A 22005-nucleotide genomic window follows, 5' to 3' on the forward strand; every position below is an offset into this window, starting at 1 on the left:
CTCTGACTCCAAACTAGCAATTATATTGCACAATAATACGAACTGCACAATGTTTTCGTGTTTAGTCGCAGATTGAAAATAGTTCTCTCCATAAAGATATACCTTGTGAAGTGGCGGTAGATGTATTGACGTTCAAAAAGTACTCTGTACAGAAATTATTTTTAATTAATTTTTATAAAAAATATATTTGAATTGATTTGAGTAAAAATATTTCGCAATACTGACCCTACACGATTCAATAAAAAATATGGTGCAACAAAAATTAAAGTCACTCAAACTTTCGTTCTAATCTCTGGGCAATTTTCAATTTGACCCTAAACAGTCAATAAAATTGCACAATTCGCAACATTGCACAATATATTTGACGGTTTAGGGGATCTCTAACGATAAAAATATTAAATCGAATAATGCAAAATTCGTATGGGGAATACTTAAGTAGTAGTTAAGTAAGTGGTCGCAGGTCATTGATATGAAAAAAGTTTTCCTGCGTAGCTTTAAACTTGAGTGCATCCTCGCGCACATCTATAATTGGAAATGAAATGAAAATAAATGTTTACTTGTTTTTCAATCCTGGGCTAATTGTTACCGTGTGATTATTATCTGACGTAACTGTCTTAAATTAAATATTTTATTGTTATAAACGGGATAAATAACAACAAGTTGCATGCTTAAATAAAACGCTTTATTAATCTTAAAACTAGAATATAATTTAATATCTACAAATATATTTTACTTTTTCTTTTTATATATGTACTCCTTAATGTAGAAGTCCGTAAATAGGAACAAAATGAATATGTTGTGGGGTAGGAATACAACAGACACCCACTTAGGGTAGCCGCATGATTGCTCGAATATGATGTGCCCGAAGTGCAAAATCAGTAAGAGGAACTGCAACTGTGAACAAACATATTTTTAAAAATTATAACGTTATTATTGAATATTAATTGCCTATTGTTATTTGAGTGCGCAAAGGAATGCCTGCTTTTTAATGTTCCACATTTAATAAATGAACGGTTATAGGGGGATCGACAATAAACTTAGATGTTTTGCAAACATAACGATTAGACTAGACTAGTGGTTAGAAACTCATTATTTCAATCAGGGGTCCAAGGTTAGAGTCCAGGGCAAGCACATCTGATGTTTCAAAGTGTTATGTGTTCTGAAATCCTGAGAGTTCTTGTTAAAACTTCTCAAGGGCTTGTGAAGTTCACCAATCCGCACTTCACCTGCCAGTGGATTATGGCCTAAGCCCCTCTCACGATTAACGGATTGAGAACGATATCGTAGCCACTAACCATTGTACTAACCAAAGTACTAAGGACAGTATATAATTAAGATATGTACTTACAATTTGCAATTGCGTGATATACTTCTTCCACCATTGCCGCACCCATTGTGGACGCACGATGGAGATCAGGTAGTACGTGTACATTACTGCGTGGACCAACGAGTTGATGAAGCCCAGCATGATGCCGTGCCCACCTGGAATTGGGTCGATTGGATTATTTTTGTCCATTTGATCATTATTCTTACGTTGCCTAACAGACCAGAACCCTGTAATAGTATTAAAACGCCCTGGACTAATCACTGACCTACGCAACATTTCTCCCACTAATTCTAAAAATTGTATAATATAATCATAGATTAGTAAAGATACTTCGCCGCCATGAAATTGAATGAAGCCATAAACGGTTTATTAGTAAGTTCTTTTTTTGAATTCTTGACAAATAAAAACATTTTTAGAGAAAATTTACGAATAAATAACTAATACTGCGTAATTTACATAATAAATAAATAATTATTTCAAATATTTTAGGGACATTTTAGCACGGAGACGTGGCAAAACTTTTTTACGCAACTATTTCAATTCTCAAAACTGGTTACATTTTCTTGTTACGAGTGACTAATCTTTACTAATCTATGAATATAATAGAAACAAAAAAATGACAAATTTCAATATTGTATTGCCTACATATTTTTTTTCAACATTTTATTTTTTTGCCTATTAGAAACATGGATTAGTAAAGATTACTCACTCCTAACAAGAAAATGTACCCAGTTTTGAGAATTGAAATAGTTGCGTAAAAAAGTTTTGCCACGTCTCCGTGCTAAAATGTCCCTAAAATATTTGAAATTATTATTATAAATTATTTAATTATCATGTAAATTACGCAGTATTAGTTATTTATTCGTAAATTTTCTCTAAAAATGTTTTTATTTGTCAAGAATTCAAAAAAAGAACTTACTATAATAAGCCATTTGCGGCTTCATTCAATTTCAAGGCGGCGAAGTATCTTTACTAATCTATGATTAGAAATTGTTAAGTTTTGATCTTGTTGCGTACCAAATGTTTAACCGACTGAAGATCGTCTATTGGCAATTCCTGTGTACTAGAAATTGTTCAATATCGATCGTTTTTACGTATAGGTTTTTATTTTAAGCTATAGTATACGCTATAGTATGTGTTGTTTATGAGAAATTACTTTTGTCATTGCAAATACAACAACAACATTATCATTGTCATTTATCAACCTCTAACGGCGTCTCGCTTATATCCGTTTAAAGTTTTCATCACAGACCACAACGTTTATCATTACCACAATTTTATAACCTTATCTAGTTTATCAATTGTTTTTGTTAAACATTCTGTTATGTAAACAAAGCATTTGATGATTAAACCGTATATTGGCTAGTATCGTTTGAGCAACTGATAGCTTGATAAAATAGATAATGTGACTGTCAAAAATCGCTTGGCAATTATTGTGAAAGATTTTTCTAATAAAGCCAAACACGTTTACCGTTCTGTTCGTTGCTCAAATAACAAATGGGAGATTTGAGTGACAGCGAATTGAGCGACTTCTCAGTAGCTTATGTGGCAAAATGGTAACTTATGCAATTTACGCCATAGTAGTCAAGCAATGTGCAGTGAGACTAAAGGACTACCTTCTAGAAAGTAGCTTTAAATTGCGCCAGCACTTGAAAAAAATCCACGAACTCTACAAACGTTTGGCTTAATTTGGGGAATCAAGCTGGGCTACAAGCATATGCAAACCCCCACAAACTAACTCAAGCACTATCCACACGTTTGTCACACTTTGTTGAGGTGGATCTAGCACCACAGCATTCAGTGATGGGTACCTGACATTGTAATTTTCTTATGTAATTTTATGGTGTGTATTCTTGTTTATTAATCAAGTAATTATTATGATTAATTTGGTATTGTCATAAATATTTGTAAGAGATCATTTCATTCACCTATTAATTGAATATTACATGCCTTAGGTATATTGGTAGGAAATACGAACTTTACTGGCATTTAATATCCATGTAACGCGTTCTTGAATATAAATGAATTATGTAAGTATATTCATTTTCATAAATTATATTTTCAGTAGGTAAAGGTATAAGTAATCTACATCGATAAACTTAGTTCAATAGTTACATTTTTCGCTACAATCTATAATATTATATACATATAAATATTTACGTTTTGTACTTTCCCTAAAAAGCCTAAGTCCCTAATTTCCCATATTTTCCATTGAAAATTGCTTAGCCATTTTAAATTTCATTACCTTAAAAGTTAGCAAAATATCAGTTAGGTACTACAAAATCACATAATATGAAAATTCTACTAGTACTTTGTTTATTTTTATTCAAGTTACATAACCAGTACGTATATGTGTACGGTGAATGTAATGAAATAAATATTTATTATAATTATTATACCAGTTAAACTTATAAATCTATTTGAAACAAGGTCAACTCACCTGGCACATATTTGGTACCAATGTACCCCAGAAGACACATGCCCAAGTGGTGGTACACATGTAGGAAAGATACATGAGAGAATTTCTTACGTAGAACGAAGAACACCTGTAATTAATAAGAAATGTATGTATATTTTACTTTCAATACAGTCAACGGTGGTAAAGGTCATACTGAAAGGGCACTATTCAAAACATATTTCCGTCTTATGGTCATATACAGGGCCGGATTTAGAGATCTAGAGGCCTTGGGGCAACAAAGGAGTGGCCCTGGCCCCAAATTATTTTCCGAATAAAATGAAAATTTTTTTCAGTTGAGTTTTTCAATAAATATTTTATTGTGAAACGCAGGTAAGATTCTTCTAGTATTCATGTTTGTACAAAGTACTGTAGATAAAGGTAAAACAGCGAAAAAAAATATCAAAAGAAAAGATCTGTGTCAAAAACCCATAAAGACCCAAACTTGGAGGTTTTTTTTTTATATAATATAGTAGTAGCAGTCGAGCATACAGTCCACCTGATGGAAAGTGGCTACTGCCGCCCATGGACATCTGAAATCAACCCCAGATAGGATTAGATATTTTTGCCTGAGGTCGGTCACAGATGCGCCGCTACCCCTGAGGACTAAGCTGGAACGCCTCGGAAAAGTCCGTCTCCCTTACCACATCCTTCAAACCGGAACACAGTAGCGCCTAAGGATGCTGTTATTAGGTACAAATAGATGTGGCGGTGGTGCCGCTGTAATCGAACCACAAAGGGTTCTTCCACCTTCTAAAATCTAAATTAATTATTATGGGTTTGTCATCATCGTCGATCTAATTGAGTAATGCGCGGGTCTTCAAAAACCCATAAAAGTCTGTGTCAAAAACCCATACAGACCCAAACTCGGAAGTTTCTTTCGTAAGTCCACCTGATGGCTAGTTCTCACTACCACCCATAGACATTTGTAACTATATAAAGGAGTTCAACTTGAAGCCGATCACCAATGAGTTGCCACTCCTGAGGTATAAAACATCGATTTCGAAATGCGACATCGAACTGTACCTTACCATGAGTTTTTACATTTTGAAAAATATGACTGTTTTGGTATTTGTTTACGTATTTGCCCGTACAATTTCAAAACAGCGCCCTGAGCGGATTGTGTCAGAACTTAGAAATTGTATGGGCCAATACGTAAACAAATACCAAAACAGTCATATTTGTCAAAACGTAAAAACTCATGGTAAGGGCACTGAAGCGGTTCTTTAGTCGAAAAATGGATGTACAGTCGACTCTCGTTAATTCAAACCTGCGATAATTCGAACCTCTCTATAATTCAAAGTTATCACAAGTTCCCTACGAAATCTCTTTATATTTCGAACTAAATCCATACATTTTTGTACACTTGGTAATTCAACGAAAAAATCGTTGCTCTATAACAAAACGACGCGTTAATTCGAACTCATCGGCGTTCAACATTCGACAATTCAAAGTTGCAGAGAGAATGAGGCGGAAAGATTGTTAGTACAAATACGATTTTGCGACAAGTTCAAACTTGTATTGTTTTTGTTATGATTAGTTTGACTATTTGACACACACTCTAACGAATTGGTTTGTGTTCATTCAGTTACTGTTACTCTTTCGTTGTGTATACAGATTAAAATTTCAGAAAAAGGAATTCGAAGTTTTATTTATTTTCTCTCACAAATTTCGAACCATTTGATATTTCAAACATTCGATAATTCGTAATATTTTAAGAGTCCCTCGAGTTTCGAATTATCGAGAGTCGACTGTAGTAGTACCTTCTCACTTGCCTTTCTTAACAATACTTATTTCTGTTCTATCACTTCTATCTTATAGCGAAACGAAACGTGAAATATTTACCGTATCTAATAAGTCTAAGATTTTTATGGCGTAGTAGAGCCACACGCGGTCTATGATCAACCTCTCTATCGGAGTGTCTTCGTAGTTGATCTTCTGACACCACAGATTGTAGTACCCTGACAAGTAGAGCCGGGTGAAGCACTGGAACAAATCAAAGAACATTACAAACATTGTAATGGACGACGTTGAAAAATGACGTGATCATGAGTATTCTTAGGTAAATTAAAATCCGTTCATTTAAGTTAGTTAGTTTCAGTTATTTTTTGTTGATCTTATAATATTTCTAATTGTTCTTTTATTTTGTGAGGCGCATTGTTGGCGTGTTGTCGAATTTGGGACAATACTTAGGTACATAGATTTTTAACCGATTTCCTAGAAACACTTTTAACTTTCTAGAAAGAGGTTATTTATTTTTATATACGAGTTGACTACTAGTTTAGAGTTACACTTCATTCAAGGGCGTCACCAAGAGGTCAACTTCTCTTTCTAGAAATGCAAAAGCTACTTCTCCATACATCGACTGCCCCCTAGGCTATCGGAAACACCCTCGCTTATATTACTAGTTAGATAAATAGAAGCTTGATACTTGCCTGTACAGCAAGGAAACCGGAAAGGTATATTTGTATAATGTTGTACACGACTATAAGTTTCTTCAGCGGATATGGTTCCCGGTTGGCCATGAACGCCGGGCCCCAAGACCGCACGAAACGGTGGTAGACAAACATTATCATGAATATCGGCAGCGGGCTACGCACCAACCAGAACTTGTTCGTCCGTGGATCTGAAAATTTAATATTTGTGTCTACAAAAGCAGCATTGGATATTTTCATTTCATTGGATATTTTATTGTGTCAATTGTGTGGGTCAGTGCGACTGGAATGGAATATAACGCCGCACTGCTCTCGCTTTTCTATCCGACTAAATTATAAATAATGGTCGCATGTGAATGTAATAATCACCATTGGAAAGTAATTCTGCGTTTTTTTAATATAATATAAGAGCAGCAGACGAGCATGCAGTCCACCTGATGGTAAGCGGCTACTGCCCCCCATGGACATCCGTAATCAACCCCAGATAGGATTAGATATTCCTACCTGAGGTCGGCCACAGATGCACCGCTACCCCTGAGGACTAAGCTGGAACGCCTCGGAAAAGTCTGTCTCCCTTACCACACCCTTCAAACCGGAACACAGCAGCGCTTAACACTACTGTTATTAGGTAGAAATAAATAAGCGTAAAATTTCAAGGCAGAATTATTAGAGTACACGACATTGTATAGGTACAAATATATAAAATACACAAGTACACAACATTACGAGACGTAACTTCCCGAATGTATGTATATTTTAGTAATTTCAATAATATTTACTTCTGATACTAAGTGCTTAAATAAATATGTGTTTGGTTATCGGTTGACCATGATACTTATGAGTTTATCCGAAATTATTTTGCGCATATGTAAGTAATGAATGCTACTTTTCTGGCAGCATATTTTTACATAGGTACCATATGATTTAATCAAGACAGAATTTAAGACGATTTTTATTTAAGGCCTATAATAAAATGTATTTAAAAAAATTTATACCGATTTTAAAAATATATTTTATGAGAAACTAGTTTTGCCCACGGCTTCGCCCGCGTTTAAAAGAAAATAATATGACATACTAACATACATAAAACTGAAAATTTGTACCTTCATTGGAATTCCACTGGCGTCATCTGGCGAAAATTGGTCGTACTAACTCTGAAACCTTCGTGGGCTAATGGACAACAACTTTGCTAAAGATCATCACTTGATCAAATGCATAGTTTACGATTCAATTACCGATTTTTTTTTGGTCCAAAAGATCGATTCTCCGATTAATAGATCTTAGATCGCCATCCCTAGTTTCCGTAGGATTTACGGGATAAAAACTATCCTTTGTCCGTTCCCGGGTCTTAGACTATCTTTGTATAATATTTCATTAAAATCGGTTCAGTGGTTTAGGCGTGAAGAAGAGACAACCAGACAGACAGACCGACAGACAGACAGACAGAGTTACTTTCGGATTTATAATATTAGTAAGGATAGGTAAGGATAGTATAGGTATGATTTAATGAAGACAGAATTTAAGACGATTTTAATTTAAGGCCTATAATAAAATGTATTTAAATATTTTATACCGATTTTAAAAATATACTTTATGAGAAATGTGTGTCAGTTTTTAAGATGATAAAGTCAAACTCATAAACATAACTCATAAATTCAAAAGATGATAAAGTAATTTTTTTGTTATCGGAATAAAATTATATAAAGAAAATCAATTGTACCTTACTTTAAACAGAATCGTAAATTTTTATACTCATCGTAAAAGTGTAATAATATTGCATGGTTATACGATTTACACATGTATGCAAGATTTGAGTTCTTTTGAGCAATTAAATGCAATTGTAATCTTTGAAGATCACATCGTTACCATGTCTATCTAAAGACACGTATAAAATCATAAATCTTTTTTTTTTATAATATAGGAGTAGCAGACGAGCATGCAGTCCACCTGATGGTAAATGGCTACCCCTGAGGACTAAGTTGGAACGCCTCGAAAAAGTCTGTCTGCCTTACCACACCCTTCAAACCGGAACACAGCAGCGCCTAACACCGCTGTTATTAGGTAGAAATAGGTGTTTAATTTAATTTTAACCTTTCTTGTTCACGAGGGAGAAACCTTCAAAAGGAACCAAACACCGTAGGGAGCGACGCCGGGTTATGTGGGATTTTTACCGCACTAAAATGCCCTCAGCGCTTGGTAGAGAACTCCGGGATCTCCGGAACATAACCGAAATCCTCCGAGCACGATGCCCCTGTCGGGTTCTGCCCTGGTACCTCTGGGAGGTACAATTAACGCTCCTTCCACACATCAGGTGTTTACGACGGTATGTGACCACACATACCACCGTCCTTCTCAGGATCGCTTGCTGGACGGTTCGAGCTCCCACTCTTCCCGCCGCAACCCCGCAAGCCCCCTTTGGCGCCTCTTACGACAGGCAAGAGATACCGTAGGTAGCCCTATTCTTGTCCCTGGGTTACAGGGACAGAAGAGACATAAAATAATAATGTTCAACATTTTGGTATAAATACATAGGTCGGTAATACTAATGTATATTACGATCAAACTACTACTTACAAACTTACATATACCCAAACGAGAACGAATATTGAAATAAAGCCTGAACTCTATATAAGAATATTTTTTTATGAAATCGATTCGACCATAGAAACATGACTAGCCCTGATGACTGAAATGCTTAGAACAAATATGTTTCCCTTACACAACACCTTTGAAACCAGAACAAAGCAGCGCTTAGCACAACAGTTATACAACAAGAAAGGTGTAGAGTTAGTGCTTCCGGAGTCGAACCACGTAAGGTATAGGTTCTCGCCAAACTGCTAGTCCACTCTGAAGTTGTTGCGAGCAGGTAACCATCTATATCAATCTATACCATCTTCATGCTGTACTTTATTCTGGGCAAAATATAGTGCGTGTCATAGTACAAATTATTAACGATGTATTGCTACTTGTGAAACTACGATACTATCCGGCGTTATGCAACCAATCGACATTACGAAGGCTTGTGAAACTTCATTAACAGAATTTCGTTTATTTACAATTAGATCCTATAAGAATTAGACCTTCTCTTTTCCGATCAGTACCCTTAGTATGAGTTTTTACATTTTTACAAAAATGACTCTTTTTGTATTTGTTTACGTATTTCCCATACATTTCCAATCCGGTCTGATATAGTCCACCTGATGGTAAGTGGCTACTGCCGCTTACTTCTGTAATCAAGCCCAGATAGGATTAGATATTCCTACCTGAGGCCACAGATACGCCAGCTACTCCCGAGGAGTAAACTGGAACGCCTCGGAAAAGTATGTGTCCCTTACCACACCCTTCAAACCGGAATACAGCAGCGCCTAACACTGCTGTTATGAGGCAGAAACAGGTTGTATATGAAGTCGACTGCAGTTTCGTTGCAACTCCTGACTACGAAGATAGGCGTTTCATATGTAAATCCTCATAATTATGTAAACAATAACTGTAAGGTCAGTTTTGATTTTGTTACGCTTTTTAATTTCAACTTGATGTAAACACCGTTACAGTGCATACCTACTGTGCTGATTTTCTCGTTTAAATTAATAACTTAAATACAATTTTTTCGTCTGCAATAATAAATACGAGGTCATACACAAATGACGTACTGTAAGTGGGTAGTACGGAAGTAAGGGCTAAGAGTTAAACTGAATTTGTGGATAACATTTACGATTTTATGCTAACACACGGGGTCTCTGTAGTCCGAGGACCCCTCATCATTGATAGCGGTAGCTACACCCCTGGGTTTTGGTCATCGTCCACCGCGCTGACCAACTTTAAATTAGTCTACTTCGTATACCTTTGATTTATTAAGTACTTTTAGACTGTAGGTTGCCATATATTATCCTTTACCCTTAAGCAAGTGATATTACGTAATATTTTTTTAGTACGCACGTAACTCTTGAAGGTGTAGAACCCTTTGTGGTTCGACTCCGGCGGCACCACCGCCACATCTATTTCTACCTAATAATAGCAGTGTTAGGCGCTGCTGTGTTCCGGTTCGAAGGGTGTGGTAAGGGAGACAGACTTTTCCGAGGCGTTCCAGCTTAGTCCTCAGGGGTAGCGGCGCATCTGTGGCCGACCTCAGGTAGGAATATCTAATCCTATCTGGGATTGATTACAGATGTCCATGGGCGGCAGTAGCCACTTACCATCAGGTGGACTGTATGCTCGTCTGCTACTCCTTTATTATAAAAAAAAAAACTCTGAAATTCAGAACTGCTTGAGACTCGAACCTCAGATCTTTCAAGTTTTCAACCACTACTCTATCGTTGCTTACGTAAATATCTACCAAATTACACCTAAAAAAACCTGGAAGTCACGTTGTAGGTATTTATATAATTCCCATTGTACGCATAAAGAGTTAATTACATGTATAACGAGTAAGGAATGAACTCGCAGAGCTAGTTGTGACCCTTCAGATTACTGCTACTCATGGTCTTAAATATTAATGAGACATAGTCCAGTAAGTGTACGGCGCGTACCTGCAAGTTCATCGTTCAGATAATTATAATACGAAGTGACGTTGTTGATAAGTGTTCCCATCTTGCAGCCCTATACCGCCGGCCTGAAACCAAACAAAATATAATTTTATATCAATTTTTTTTAAAGTTCACATTTTTACATAATATTAAACTTAATAATTACAATAAGTAACATTTTTACATAAGGTTAATCAATTAAACAGTATTTGTGCGTGTAGGTACAAGCGTCATTTTCAATGAAATAAAAAATTAAAATCGAAATCAAATGTCTATTTTACCAATACTGGTGGGCTATTAAATTTAAGTATTCAAGTTTCTCTCGGTACGTTACCAAAAAAAATATTTATTGATACTGAATATAAATTTTATAAAAATATTTTTTTTTAATTTTGGGCATTACCTAACCATTACATTGTGTACTATTTCATTGTATCTGTTGTTGTCTACCAATATTTTTCTGAAATATGTCTGTTGATTTACCAAACAACAACAACATTCAAAATACTCTCAATCATCGATATATTCTTAGTTATTAATTTCCGTCAGTCGGTCAGGTAATTACGCCAATTTTTTTTACCCAAATTTTATTGTTAAATTTTTAACTTTATCATTAATAGCGGCTGATAACATTATCGACATTTTATTATTATTTTTACCATTGAAAATATTAACTACGAGTACTTCTGACGTAAATATACGTTTTTGACAAAATTAAATATTATTTGTGTGTCAAACTAATAAGTGGTTATAGAACAAATGAACAGACACCCCGAAATACACGTCTATTTATTCCATTTTATCCATTCAATCATTTTCTTGGTTTCAATTGTTCTTAAAATACTTAAATTAAAGTAAATTTTAAATTAAGTTGTAGTAAATACATGCACAATGTATTCACATTTTTGAATATATTTACGTATGGATTTTTTTAAATCTACCTACGTACGTTGGTACGTTGGTAGGTATTTAACATTTCTTTTTTTTTATTATATAGGAGTAGGAGACGAGCATTCAGTCCACCTGATAGTAAGTGACTACTGCCGCCCATGGATATCTGTAATCAACCCCAGATAGGATTAGATATTCCTACCTGAGGTCGGCCACACCTGCGCCGCTACCCCTGAGGACTAAGGTGGAACGCCTCTAAAAAATCTGTCTCCCATACCACACCTTTCAAAACGGAACACAGCAGTATCTAACACTGCTGTTATTAGGTTGAAATAGATGTGGCAGTGGTGCCGCCGGAGTCGAACCACAAAGGGTTCTACCACCTTCGAAACATTTCATCAACTTTATCATTGCGACACTTTAAAAGCAGTAGGCACAACAAAGGAGACCAAAACTAAACTTAATTAAAACTAACCGCAGTTTACAACATAGAGTCAGTTAAGACTTTAATAATTCAATAGTGTGAATTTCTTTATAGTCCACAATAAGTTTCGTAGTTATAAATTTATATTTTCTTGTTATCGTCATATTGAAATTACTATATTCCCATGCAAATCATGCAAATCTTCTAATTTAAAAATGACAAATATGTTATTTAAAAATAAACAAGCAGTAAAGAAAGTAGTGTTCACTTTAGTATCCACGACCAGAGAATCTAGAGTCCAATGAAACATCAATAGTAAGGCGATATTGACACAAAAAAGCGAAATGCGTGCTTCGTCCCTAAAATATATATTTTCGGAATAAGTAATATTTGAACTACCTACGCTTTAAATCTATTTTCCTATTCTTATGATAGTCCAGGAGGAATTGGCGCATGAGTACCGAAAACTATTCCACCTCAATTTTTTTATGCGATCCTCTTTAAATTGTCCTACTGGTGATATAAATGCATGTTGCCATGGGGCAACCCCGTGCCATATTGTTTAAACTGAAATTGTTTAAACAATTGCAAGGAATTGTTATTTTTCAACCGGACAATTTTTTTTTATATTCTTTATTGAAATACGAATAAAAAAAGTCCTATGACTTTTCACGATAAAGTTAATATTTTTAGAGATATGAATTTTGAAAGGTTCGAAAAATCTCAAATTTGGGTACTTTTGACCCATGAAAAATATATTAAAAAAAAAAAAATATAAATAATATATTTTTTTTAATTCTTTATACAATAGTTAATAATATTCTTAATAGAGACTTTTAAAAATTTTATTGTTTATACCTGTTTTATAATTGTTAATTTCACGCGCTCACAAGTATGCGCCGCTTACCTTTAAGTATCGCCGTCTCAACAGACTAAGGAAAAATAAGTAAATAATGTGAGCGAAGACGGCTTCTACTTCAATATAAGTAATAGTAAATTATTAAACAGTGTATTAACACACAATTTATACAACATTGAAACACAATGAATTTAATATTATATATCAAAATAAAAAAAATCTCGATAAAAATCGTTTAAAATTAAATGTCTAAATAACTATTGTATCAAGAGTCAACACATTTTTTGACCAAATATAAATGTAATCTTTTAACGCATCGCCTGAAATTCAAATTCCCGTTACATGAAAATTTAAAACACATTGGCTTGCATTATTGATTTTTATTGCAACCACAATTTACATCAAGCACTTATAATCAAATTAGAAGCTACGGACACATTTTTATCCTATTGTAAAATATTGAAAAACTGTATAATACACTGAAAATCACAGTAATTTACCTGTATCACGTCCCACTGCACACGCGCTGTCAACTAGATTGAGCGGCAAACCAGCCCACACCTGAATAGTCGTGTTGTTGTTGTAAAATTGTAAACGAATAAAACACTCCACAAAGGCCTTCTAAATCTAATTAACACTTACTTATTCAATATTGTCTTCGCAAGCCGTGCCCACGGTTCAAAGAACGCTCAATGTTGAACTGTTCTTGAATCCGAGTACTTCTATGCGTTGTTTTTAAGTAAGTCAGAAAGGCCTGATACTAAAAAATCAAAACATAAAAGTTTACAAGTACTAATCTATGACTTAGAGTAACAAGTAGTTAACTTAGTTATTGAATTTATTTGCTTTCATTCAATTTTAAAAAATACGGAAGTTATAATAATATTGCCGAACACGAAAACTTTCATATTGACACTTGCCTAAACGGTGACGAATATTGTGAGGTAAGATACCTATATGAAATCTACCAATACCCACTTGGCCAGCGCGGTGGACTATAATCTGCACCCCTTTAACTTTACAGGAGACCTGTGTCCTAGAGTAGTACATAATGTGTTGTCAACAAACATAGGTTATATTTTCCATCCTACTAAAATGAATTGGGCGAGAAGCTTCCTACTTTTAAAAAATATACCCTTGAAATGTGGTTTAAAAATAAATACTATTTACGCCGTACCTGTTTGGGAAGACGGATTTATTAATCGTTTTAATATAATAATATATAATGTAATCTCATAGTGTGTAAATATTACGTTTTTAAGAACCCCCTAACTGATCAATGAATTTTGCAACCTATTGCATCCATTAGCTACGGTAATTTCTCCGTTACTCACTGAGGAGTAGATATTTGCAAAAACATTTTCACATTATATTCTTTTAGGCATGACAAAAATAAAATATACCACCTACTGAAGTAATTTTTTCTTCTTTTTAAAAATCTAAAAAAGAATTTTCGAACATTTGACCTCAATCAATTTTCAACATAATATTGTTACAGTACGGTACAGTATAGATAGTTTAAATATAACATACCTATGAATATAATAAAGGGATTTTCCATAATTTCAGAATTATTTATTACGAAATCTTGATTTGAAATAGGCACAGTTTTGGGAAGAATTTTAATCCAATAAATTGCTAGTAAAACATGCATGAACATTGAACATATTCAAACGTCATTATTTTTGAAATTTCAATATTAATCTTTGAAGTTAAATTTTATTTGGCACATTATGAAAATCAGACAACTTAGAATATCTTTTATAATGTGTTTAACGTTAAGTTTTGTCTGTAATTTCTTGAGCCGAAATAAGTAGGCATTGACACGAATTTTATTTAAATTGCTTTGAATTTCGTTTGTATAATTCAATGTATCATTTAAATTAACATATAACTGTACTGTTAAACAAAAACGTTTCCGTTTTCGTAACGAATAGATAGTTTTAAAAAAGCTGAACAAGTAATGTGACCACAAATAGAATTTTACTTTTATATCATCGCATAGAAACTAGAGATTTTGCAGCATCAAAATGTTCTACATATTACCGACATCAGAATGCAAAATAAAATAGAGCTTGGAACCGGTTGGTGTGGCGTTTATTACGGGAGGCCTATGTACAGCAATGAACTTCAATGCAACATTTAGATACTAGTCAAGTACCTACAGAAGACTATCCGCGAATACGAGCATGGAAACAATTTCTCGAGTGTATTCGGCGCTCGTCACGAATACTCGAATTGTTGGCGAGAATCTAAATAGCTTTTAGTCTGATGAGTTTTATCTGCGATCGGAGCAATCCTCATCATCTGGCCTATGCCAACGAAAAAAATATTACATTTTTTAAGCTATTGCATAGCTTTTATCGCGGGCTTTGAGCGCGGCGACCGAATCGAGAAATTCCGTAACGAAAATAAGTAACACCTTTCAACAACTCGGTTGCCTGGAGACTTGATATCCAACTATCAAGTCTCCAGGCAACCGAGTTGTTGACTGTCAATAGAAAAATATGGATATAATTGAATAAAGTATTATTTTACATTCCTTATTATTTTATTTGATATTGGCGACGAGATGTCGAATGAACTAAAAAAAAATATGTGTGGCACTCGGAGACTGCCGCGGTAAAGCTATTGCATAGCATTTTTTATGCTATGAAAATGCTCAGAAGGAATTCCAGAAATACAATATATTCTTCCATAATCATCAACATTTACATTAATACATCTTTATCCACTATTTTATCATATCTCCATTATATAAGACATTGCAAATATCAGCTGACATTTCATAACTCCAAGGAAGACTGAACATTCTAAAATATAAAATAGAAAAGTATTTAATAAGTGACATAAAGTATTAACAACCAGCAATATAAATGGATCAATGCGATGTGCCTGTGACATTTGGCCGAATGTTACAGGTACATCGCATTTTTCATTAATAAATGCACTTTGTTTATTCATATTTAAAACACTTTGTACACAAATTATTTGTACCATAAATCATAATGGCGTTTTGATTTTGTGCTGTCAAGTCTGTCAGTTGTAATTGTACGTTTAAAAATAACAAACACTCTTTTACGTTATTTTATCAATCCAGAATTCAACATAGCTTATGTTGATAAAACATATTATTTGGATAATATGGTAATATAATTTTGAATTTTATAATGGGAATATAAAATATACTTCACGCAATTTTAAGATTTCTGCACGGATTATAAAAAAATGTGTATTACTGCCATCTGTGTTCAAGTTGACGAATTAAGGTTATCAAATAAAATAATAAGGAATGTAAAATAATACTTTATTCAATTATATCCATATTTTTCTATTGACAGTCAACAACTCGGTTGCCTGGAGACTTGATATCCAACAGTCCTCCACCGCTATTTTCACTTACACCACCAGGGGCGCCGGCAGCATTTGGTCAAGGTGACGGCGCACCAGTATGCCATTTTCAGTTCTGACTTCATAATGGAGTCTACCTAATCTTCGGATGACGACTCCGAACTCCCATTTAACTCTTGGGTTGGTGTAACTGCGGACTTGTACCTTATCACCTTGTCCGAACTCCTGCGTTGGCGGTGCATTGTAATGTAATCTGGATAGTGGGGCGGTTTTCTTAAATAAGGCATGCATATAGGTTCTTACCTCTCTGCCGAACATTAACTGATAAGGCTGATAAGGTGATAACTCTTTTGTATTAGGTGTACGTCTCAAGCGTGCCTTGACAGTTAACAGTTTATCAAATAAACTTCCGCTCTTGCTGATATAAAAGAACATTCAGGTATTAGCCGATTATTTTCTTTTTGTACATTCAAAAATTTAAATTTTAGCTTTGTATATATTTCTTCAAATTCGTACCTGTATTTTATTTCCTCTTCTAAATTTTCTTCTTCTGTAAGCCATTCAATTTTTTCTTGAATCGCGTAGAATTTGTTCAAATTTTCTTGTAAAGAATTCAGTCGTATATTTATTTCTTCAATGTCAATTTTTTCAATTCCCGAAATGTAATTTTCGGTTCGTTTCATTAACCCACGTAATGTGGCTCGTATTTCCTTATTGTTTTTTAGTTCATTCGACATCTCGTCGCCAATATCAAATAAAATAATAAGGAATGTAAAATAATACTTTATTCAATTATATCCATATTTTTCTATTGACAGTCAACAACTCGGTTGCCTGGAGACTTGATAGTTGGATATCAAGTCTCCAGGCAACCGAGTTGTTGAAAGGTGTTACTTATTTTCGTTACGGAATTTCTCGATTCGGTCGCCGCGCTCAAAGCCCGCGATAAAAGCTATGCAATAGCTTAAAAACAATAAGGAAATACGAGCCACATTACGTGGGTTAATGAAACGAACCGAAAATTACATTTCGGGAATTGAAAAAATTGACATTGAAGAAATAAATATACGACTGAATTCTTTACAAGAAAATTTGAACAAATTCTACGCGATTCAAGAAAAAATTGAATGGCTTACAGAAGAAGAAAATTTAGAAGAGGAAATAAAATACAGGTACGAATTTGAAGAAATATATACAAAGCTAAAATTTAAATTTTTGAATGTACAAAAAGAAAATAATCGGCTAATACCTGAATGTTCTTTTATATCAGCAAGAGCGGAAGTTTATTTGATAAACTGTTAACTGTCAAGGCACGCTTGAGACGTACACCTAATACAAAAGAGTTATCACCTTATCAGCCTTATCAGTTAATGTTCGGCAGAGAGGTAAGAACCTATATGCATGCCTTATTTAAGAAAACCGCCCCACTATCCAGATTACATTACAATGCACCGCCAACGCAGGAGTTCGGACAAGGTGATAAGGTACAAGTCCGCAGTTACACCAACCCAAGAGTTAAATGGGAGTTCGGAGTCGTCATCCGAAGATTAGGTAGACTCCATTATGAAGTCAGAACTGAAAATGGCATACTGGTGCGCCGTCACCTTGACCAAATGCTGCCGGCGCCCCTGGTGGTGTAAGTGAAAATAGCGGTGGAGGACTGTTGGATATCAAGTCTCCAGGCAACCGAGTTGTTGACTGTCAATAGAAAAATATGGATATAATTGAATAAAGTATTATTTTACATTCCTTATTATTTTATTTGATAACCTTAATTCGTCAACTTGAACACAGATGGCAGTAATACACATTTTTTTATAATCCGTGCAGAAATCTTAAAATTGCGTGAAGTATATTTTATATTCCCATTATAAAATTCAAAATTATATTACCATATTATCCAAATAATATGTTTTATCAACATAAGCTATGTTGAATTCTGGATTGATAAAATAACGTAAAAGAGTGTTTGTTATTTTTAAACGTACAATTACAACTGACAGACTTGACAGCACAAAATCAAAACGCCATTATGATTTATGGTACAAATAATTTGTGTACAAAGTGTTTTAAATATGAATAAACAAAGTGCATTTATTAATGAAAAATGCGATGTACCTGTAACATTCGGCCAAATGTCACAGGCACATCGCATTGATCCATTTATATTGCTGGTTGTTAATACTTTATGTCACTTATTAAATACTTTTCTATTTTATATTTTAGAATGTTCAGTCTTCCTTGGAGTTATGAAATGTCAGCTGATATTTGCAATGTCTTATATAATGGAGATATGATAAAATAGTGGATAAAGATGTATTAATGTAAATGTTGATGATTATGGAAGAATATATTGTATTTCTGGAATTCCTTCTGAGCATTTTCATAGCATAAAAAATGCTATGCAATAGCTTTACCGCGGCAGTCTCCGAGTGCCACACATATTTTTTTTTATTTCTACCAATCCTTACTATTCCTTACTCCTTACTACTATTATAAATCCGAAAGTAACTCTGTCTGTCTGTCTGTCTGGCTGTCTCTTCTTCACGCCTAAACCACTGAACCGATTTTAATGAAATTTTGTACAAAGATAGTCTGAGACCCGAGAAAGGACATAGGAAATCCCACGGGAACTAGAGATGACGATCTTAGATCGATTAATCGGAGAATCGATATTTTGGACCAAAAACATCGATTATTTTAATCGATATTAGTAAGGATTGAATCGTTAACTATGCATTTGATCAAGTGATGATCTTTAGCAAAGTTGAAGGTACGAATTTACAGTTTTATGTATGTTAGTATGTTATATTATTTTCTTTTAAAAGCGGGCGAAGCCGCGGGCAAAAACTAGTATAATATATGTATATCCATCTATTCCCAGATAACTTCCAAAATATTCTAACTTATATTATAAACGCGAAAGTATGTTTGATACGCTTTCACGTCTTAACCACTAAACCGATTATCATGAAACTTTGTACTCGCGGTATCGGGGGTTCAGAAAAGAACATTAAGTAATTGTTATCCCGAAAAAAGTACTGTTTCAGAGCGATATATAAAAACAAAACTATTGTCATCGACCTCTAACCCGAGCTAAACGGCGGGTAACAGTTGATTTATCATAATTGTCAGGGCCAGATTTAGAGGTCTAGAAGCCTTGGGGCAACAAAGGAGTGGAGGCCCCCTGGCCCCAAATTATTTTCCGAATAAAATGAACAATTTTTTCAGTTAAGTTTTTCAATAAATATTTTATTGTAAAACGCAGGCAGGTTCTTCTAGTATTCATGTTTGTACAAAGTACTGTAGAAGGTAAAACAGCGAAAAAGAATATCAAAGGAAAAAAAATATATATTTTTTACTAGTGTTACTAGTCGGAATTAAAAAAAATCCGACATCTCTATTGTGGGGGCCCCTCTTTTGTGGAGGTCCCGGCGCTGCCGCCCCGGTTGCCCTCCCTTAAATCCGACCCTGTTAATTGTACATAATATTATGGTTAGAAAGGTATTGATCGTCTTGACGCCACACTAAAATGACATTTTAATTTTTATAAGTAATTGCCGGTATTGTTTACACAGTATGCCTAAATACGCAGACATAATTTGCATACATGTAAATATTGTATATTCTAATCATGTCATTGCATTTAATATTACGTGTAATGTCTGATAAATCGTTACGTTGTTGTAATATGTATTAAATGCTTGTAAAAAGTCATCATCTATCATTATGTTGTGTAAATAGGTACCGCCCATTGGATATTTATACGTAAAAACTTGATATTCACAACATTCGCGAGCTCTTACCACAACGCTCAAAGTATCAGTGCAAGTTAGTTTCAATACTTATCTTTTTTTTTATTTTTTTATTTTTTATAATATAAGAGTAGCAGACAAACATGCAGTCCACCTGATGGTAAGGCCTGCTGCCGCCTATGGACATCTGTAATAAACCCCAGATAGGATTAGATATTCCTACCTGAGGTCGGCCACAGATGCGCCGCTACCCCTGAGGACTAAGCTGGAATGCCTCGGAAAAGTCTTTCTCCCTTACCACACCCTTCAAACCGGAACACAGCAGCACCTAACACTGCAGTTATTAGGTAGAAATAGGTGTGGCGGTATTTTTTAAAGGTAAAAACTAGAGAATAAAGACAGATCATTTGACAATAAAGAAAGACATTTTTTCATCTCAATTGTATTTCTTATTATAATGTATAATATTAGTATTATATAAATAAAGTTCCCTTTCTTTCTTACTAACCTAAAAAGAAAATAAAAAGTAACTGTTATAAGTGATAGGTAGGGGTAGATTATTTCCAAACAAACTGCGTATTTGGCGAATTCATTTCAATAAATGAATTATTTAGAATTTTAAATAGGGCAGTGTGATATCGAGTAAGTACCGTATTAATTTACATACATACTAATTATGTGTCTGTCTATCGCTGTATTTATATTATGTAGGTACTTACCAATTTTTCCTGTAGTCCCGGGACTAGAATAGAGCTACGGTATCACCTGCCTGTCGTAAAAGGCGACAAAAAGGGGGCTACCAGGAGTTCCGGGGTTGCGGGCGGCAAGGGTGGGAGCCGTCCAGCAAGCAATCCCGAGAAGGACGGCGGTGTGTGTTGCCGCATACCGTTGTAAACACCAGGTGTGCAGAAGGAAGGGAGGAGGAGGGAAGTTGTGTTTCATCGGCGATCCCGGAGTTCCCCACCAAGCGCTGAGGACGGCCACCGGGGGGGTCTTACTGCGGTAAAAATCCCACATAACCCGGCGTCGCTTCCACGTCGTCGGATACATTTTGAAGGTTTCTTCCTCGTAAAAAAAAAACGGTACCGGACAATTGGATGGATGGTAAAAAAGGTATAGACATTAATAAAAAGATGCAATAAGACCAAAATCATTCGAGTGGAACCACAAAAGGTTTACCGTCTTTCAATAAATGAAAATTTATAACAAAAAGGGAAAATGAACTGAAACAATGCTTAGAGATCGAGCGAAACTTGTTCTGGCAAAATTTAAATTGAGCTTCGGTGCTTGTCGTAGTTTTGGTCAAAATCAAAACCGAAACCTTTTACACTCACTTATGAAAATGTACGCAGTTCACTGCAATTGAGAGATTTACAAATTTATAGAAGCACTTAGAAACACCTCTGTTTGTTTATGTTCTTTTATTCAACAGGGGTAAATAATTTTATATGCATTATAATTAATTTTGAAATAAAATATAAATCTGTCTGTAAATGCGTCTATTTCAGCTGAGCTAAAAGGCCGAAACCCCTTCCTTGACCGAAACTTGGCCGAACTTGAGCCGAAAACTCGGCCGGTTATTTACGAGTATTATAGACATCTAAGTATATAGTACCTAATTTATTTTATTACATAACAATTGAATTTACCGAACTTGTTTTTCTACTTCTAGATCCTCATTTAAAAGTGTTGATTATTCACGAATTTACTCACACGAATACACATTACGAATTTTATTTAAACACATTATTATTCCTTGATTAATAACAGCAATAACATAACGTACGTAACAAACGTAACGTAACAACAATAACAATAACATAACGTATAATAACATAACTGAGTCTCATTTATTGGGTTTTAAATTATAATTATCTATTTCGCCTTGGATTATTTATCAATGTTCAGTTTACATGAATAGAAGAATGAGTTTCTTTCATTGATAAAATAATAGGTAATTTTACTGCATTTCTCCTCATAGTCCA

The 22005-nt window shown here is 34.5% G+C and overlaps 1 protein-coding gene across 1 annotated transcript; it reads right to left on the reverse strand.

Moving 5' to 3' along the window:
• Positions 1-681: 681 nt before the first annotated feature.
• On the reverse strand, positions 682-13486 carry LOC140746330 (very long chain fatty acid elongase AAEL008004). Its single transcript, XM_073078441.1, has 7 exons — positions 13415-13486; positions 10744-10826; positions 6218-6408; positions 5628-5768; positions 3768-3873; positions 1349-1482; positions 682-894 (listed from the first exon to the last, which is right to left on the reverse strand). Exons 2-7 carry the CDS (start codon positions 10802-10804, stop codon positions 730-732), a joined length of 798 nt encoding a protein of 265 aa, XP_072934542.1. The 5' UTR covers positions 10805-10826; positions 13415-13486; the 3' UTR covers positions 682-729.
• Positions 13487-22005: the final 8519 nt, after the last annotated feature.

Source organism: Epargyreus clarus, unplaced genomic scaffold, assembly GCF_041222505.1.
Source record: "Epargyreus clarus isolate Ecla_fem2 unplaced genomic scaffold, WU_Ecla_fem_2.2 ptg000012l, whole genome shotgun sequence".
Classification (NCBI taxonomy): domain Eukaryota; kingdom Metazoa; phylum Arthropoda; class Insecta; order Lepidoptera; family Hesperiidae; genus Epargyreus; species Epargyreus clarus.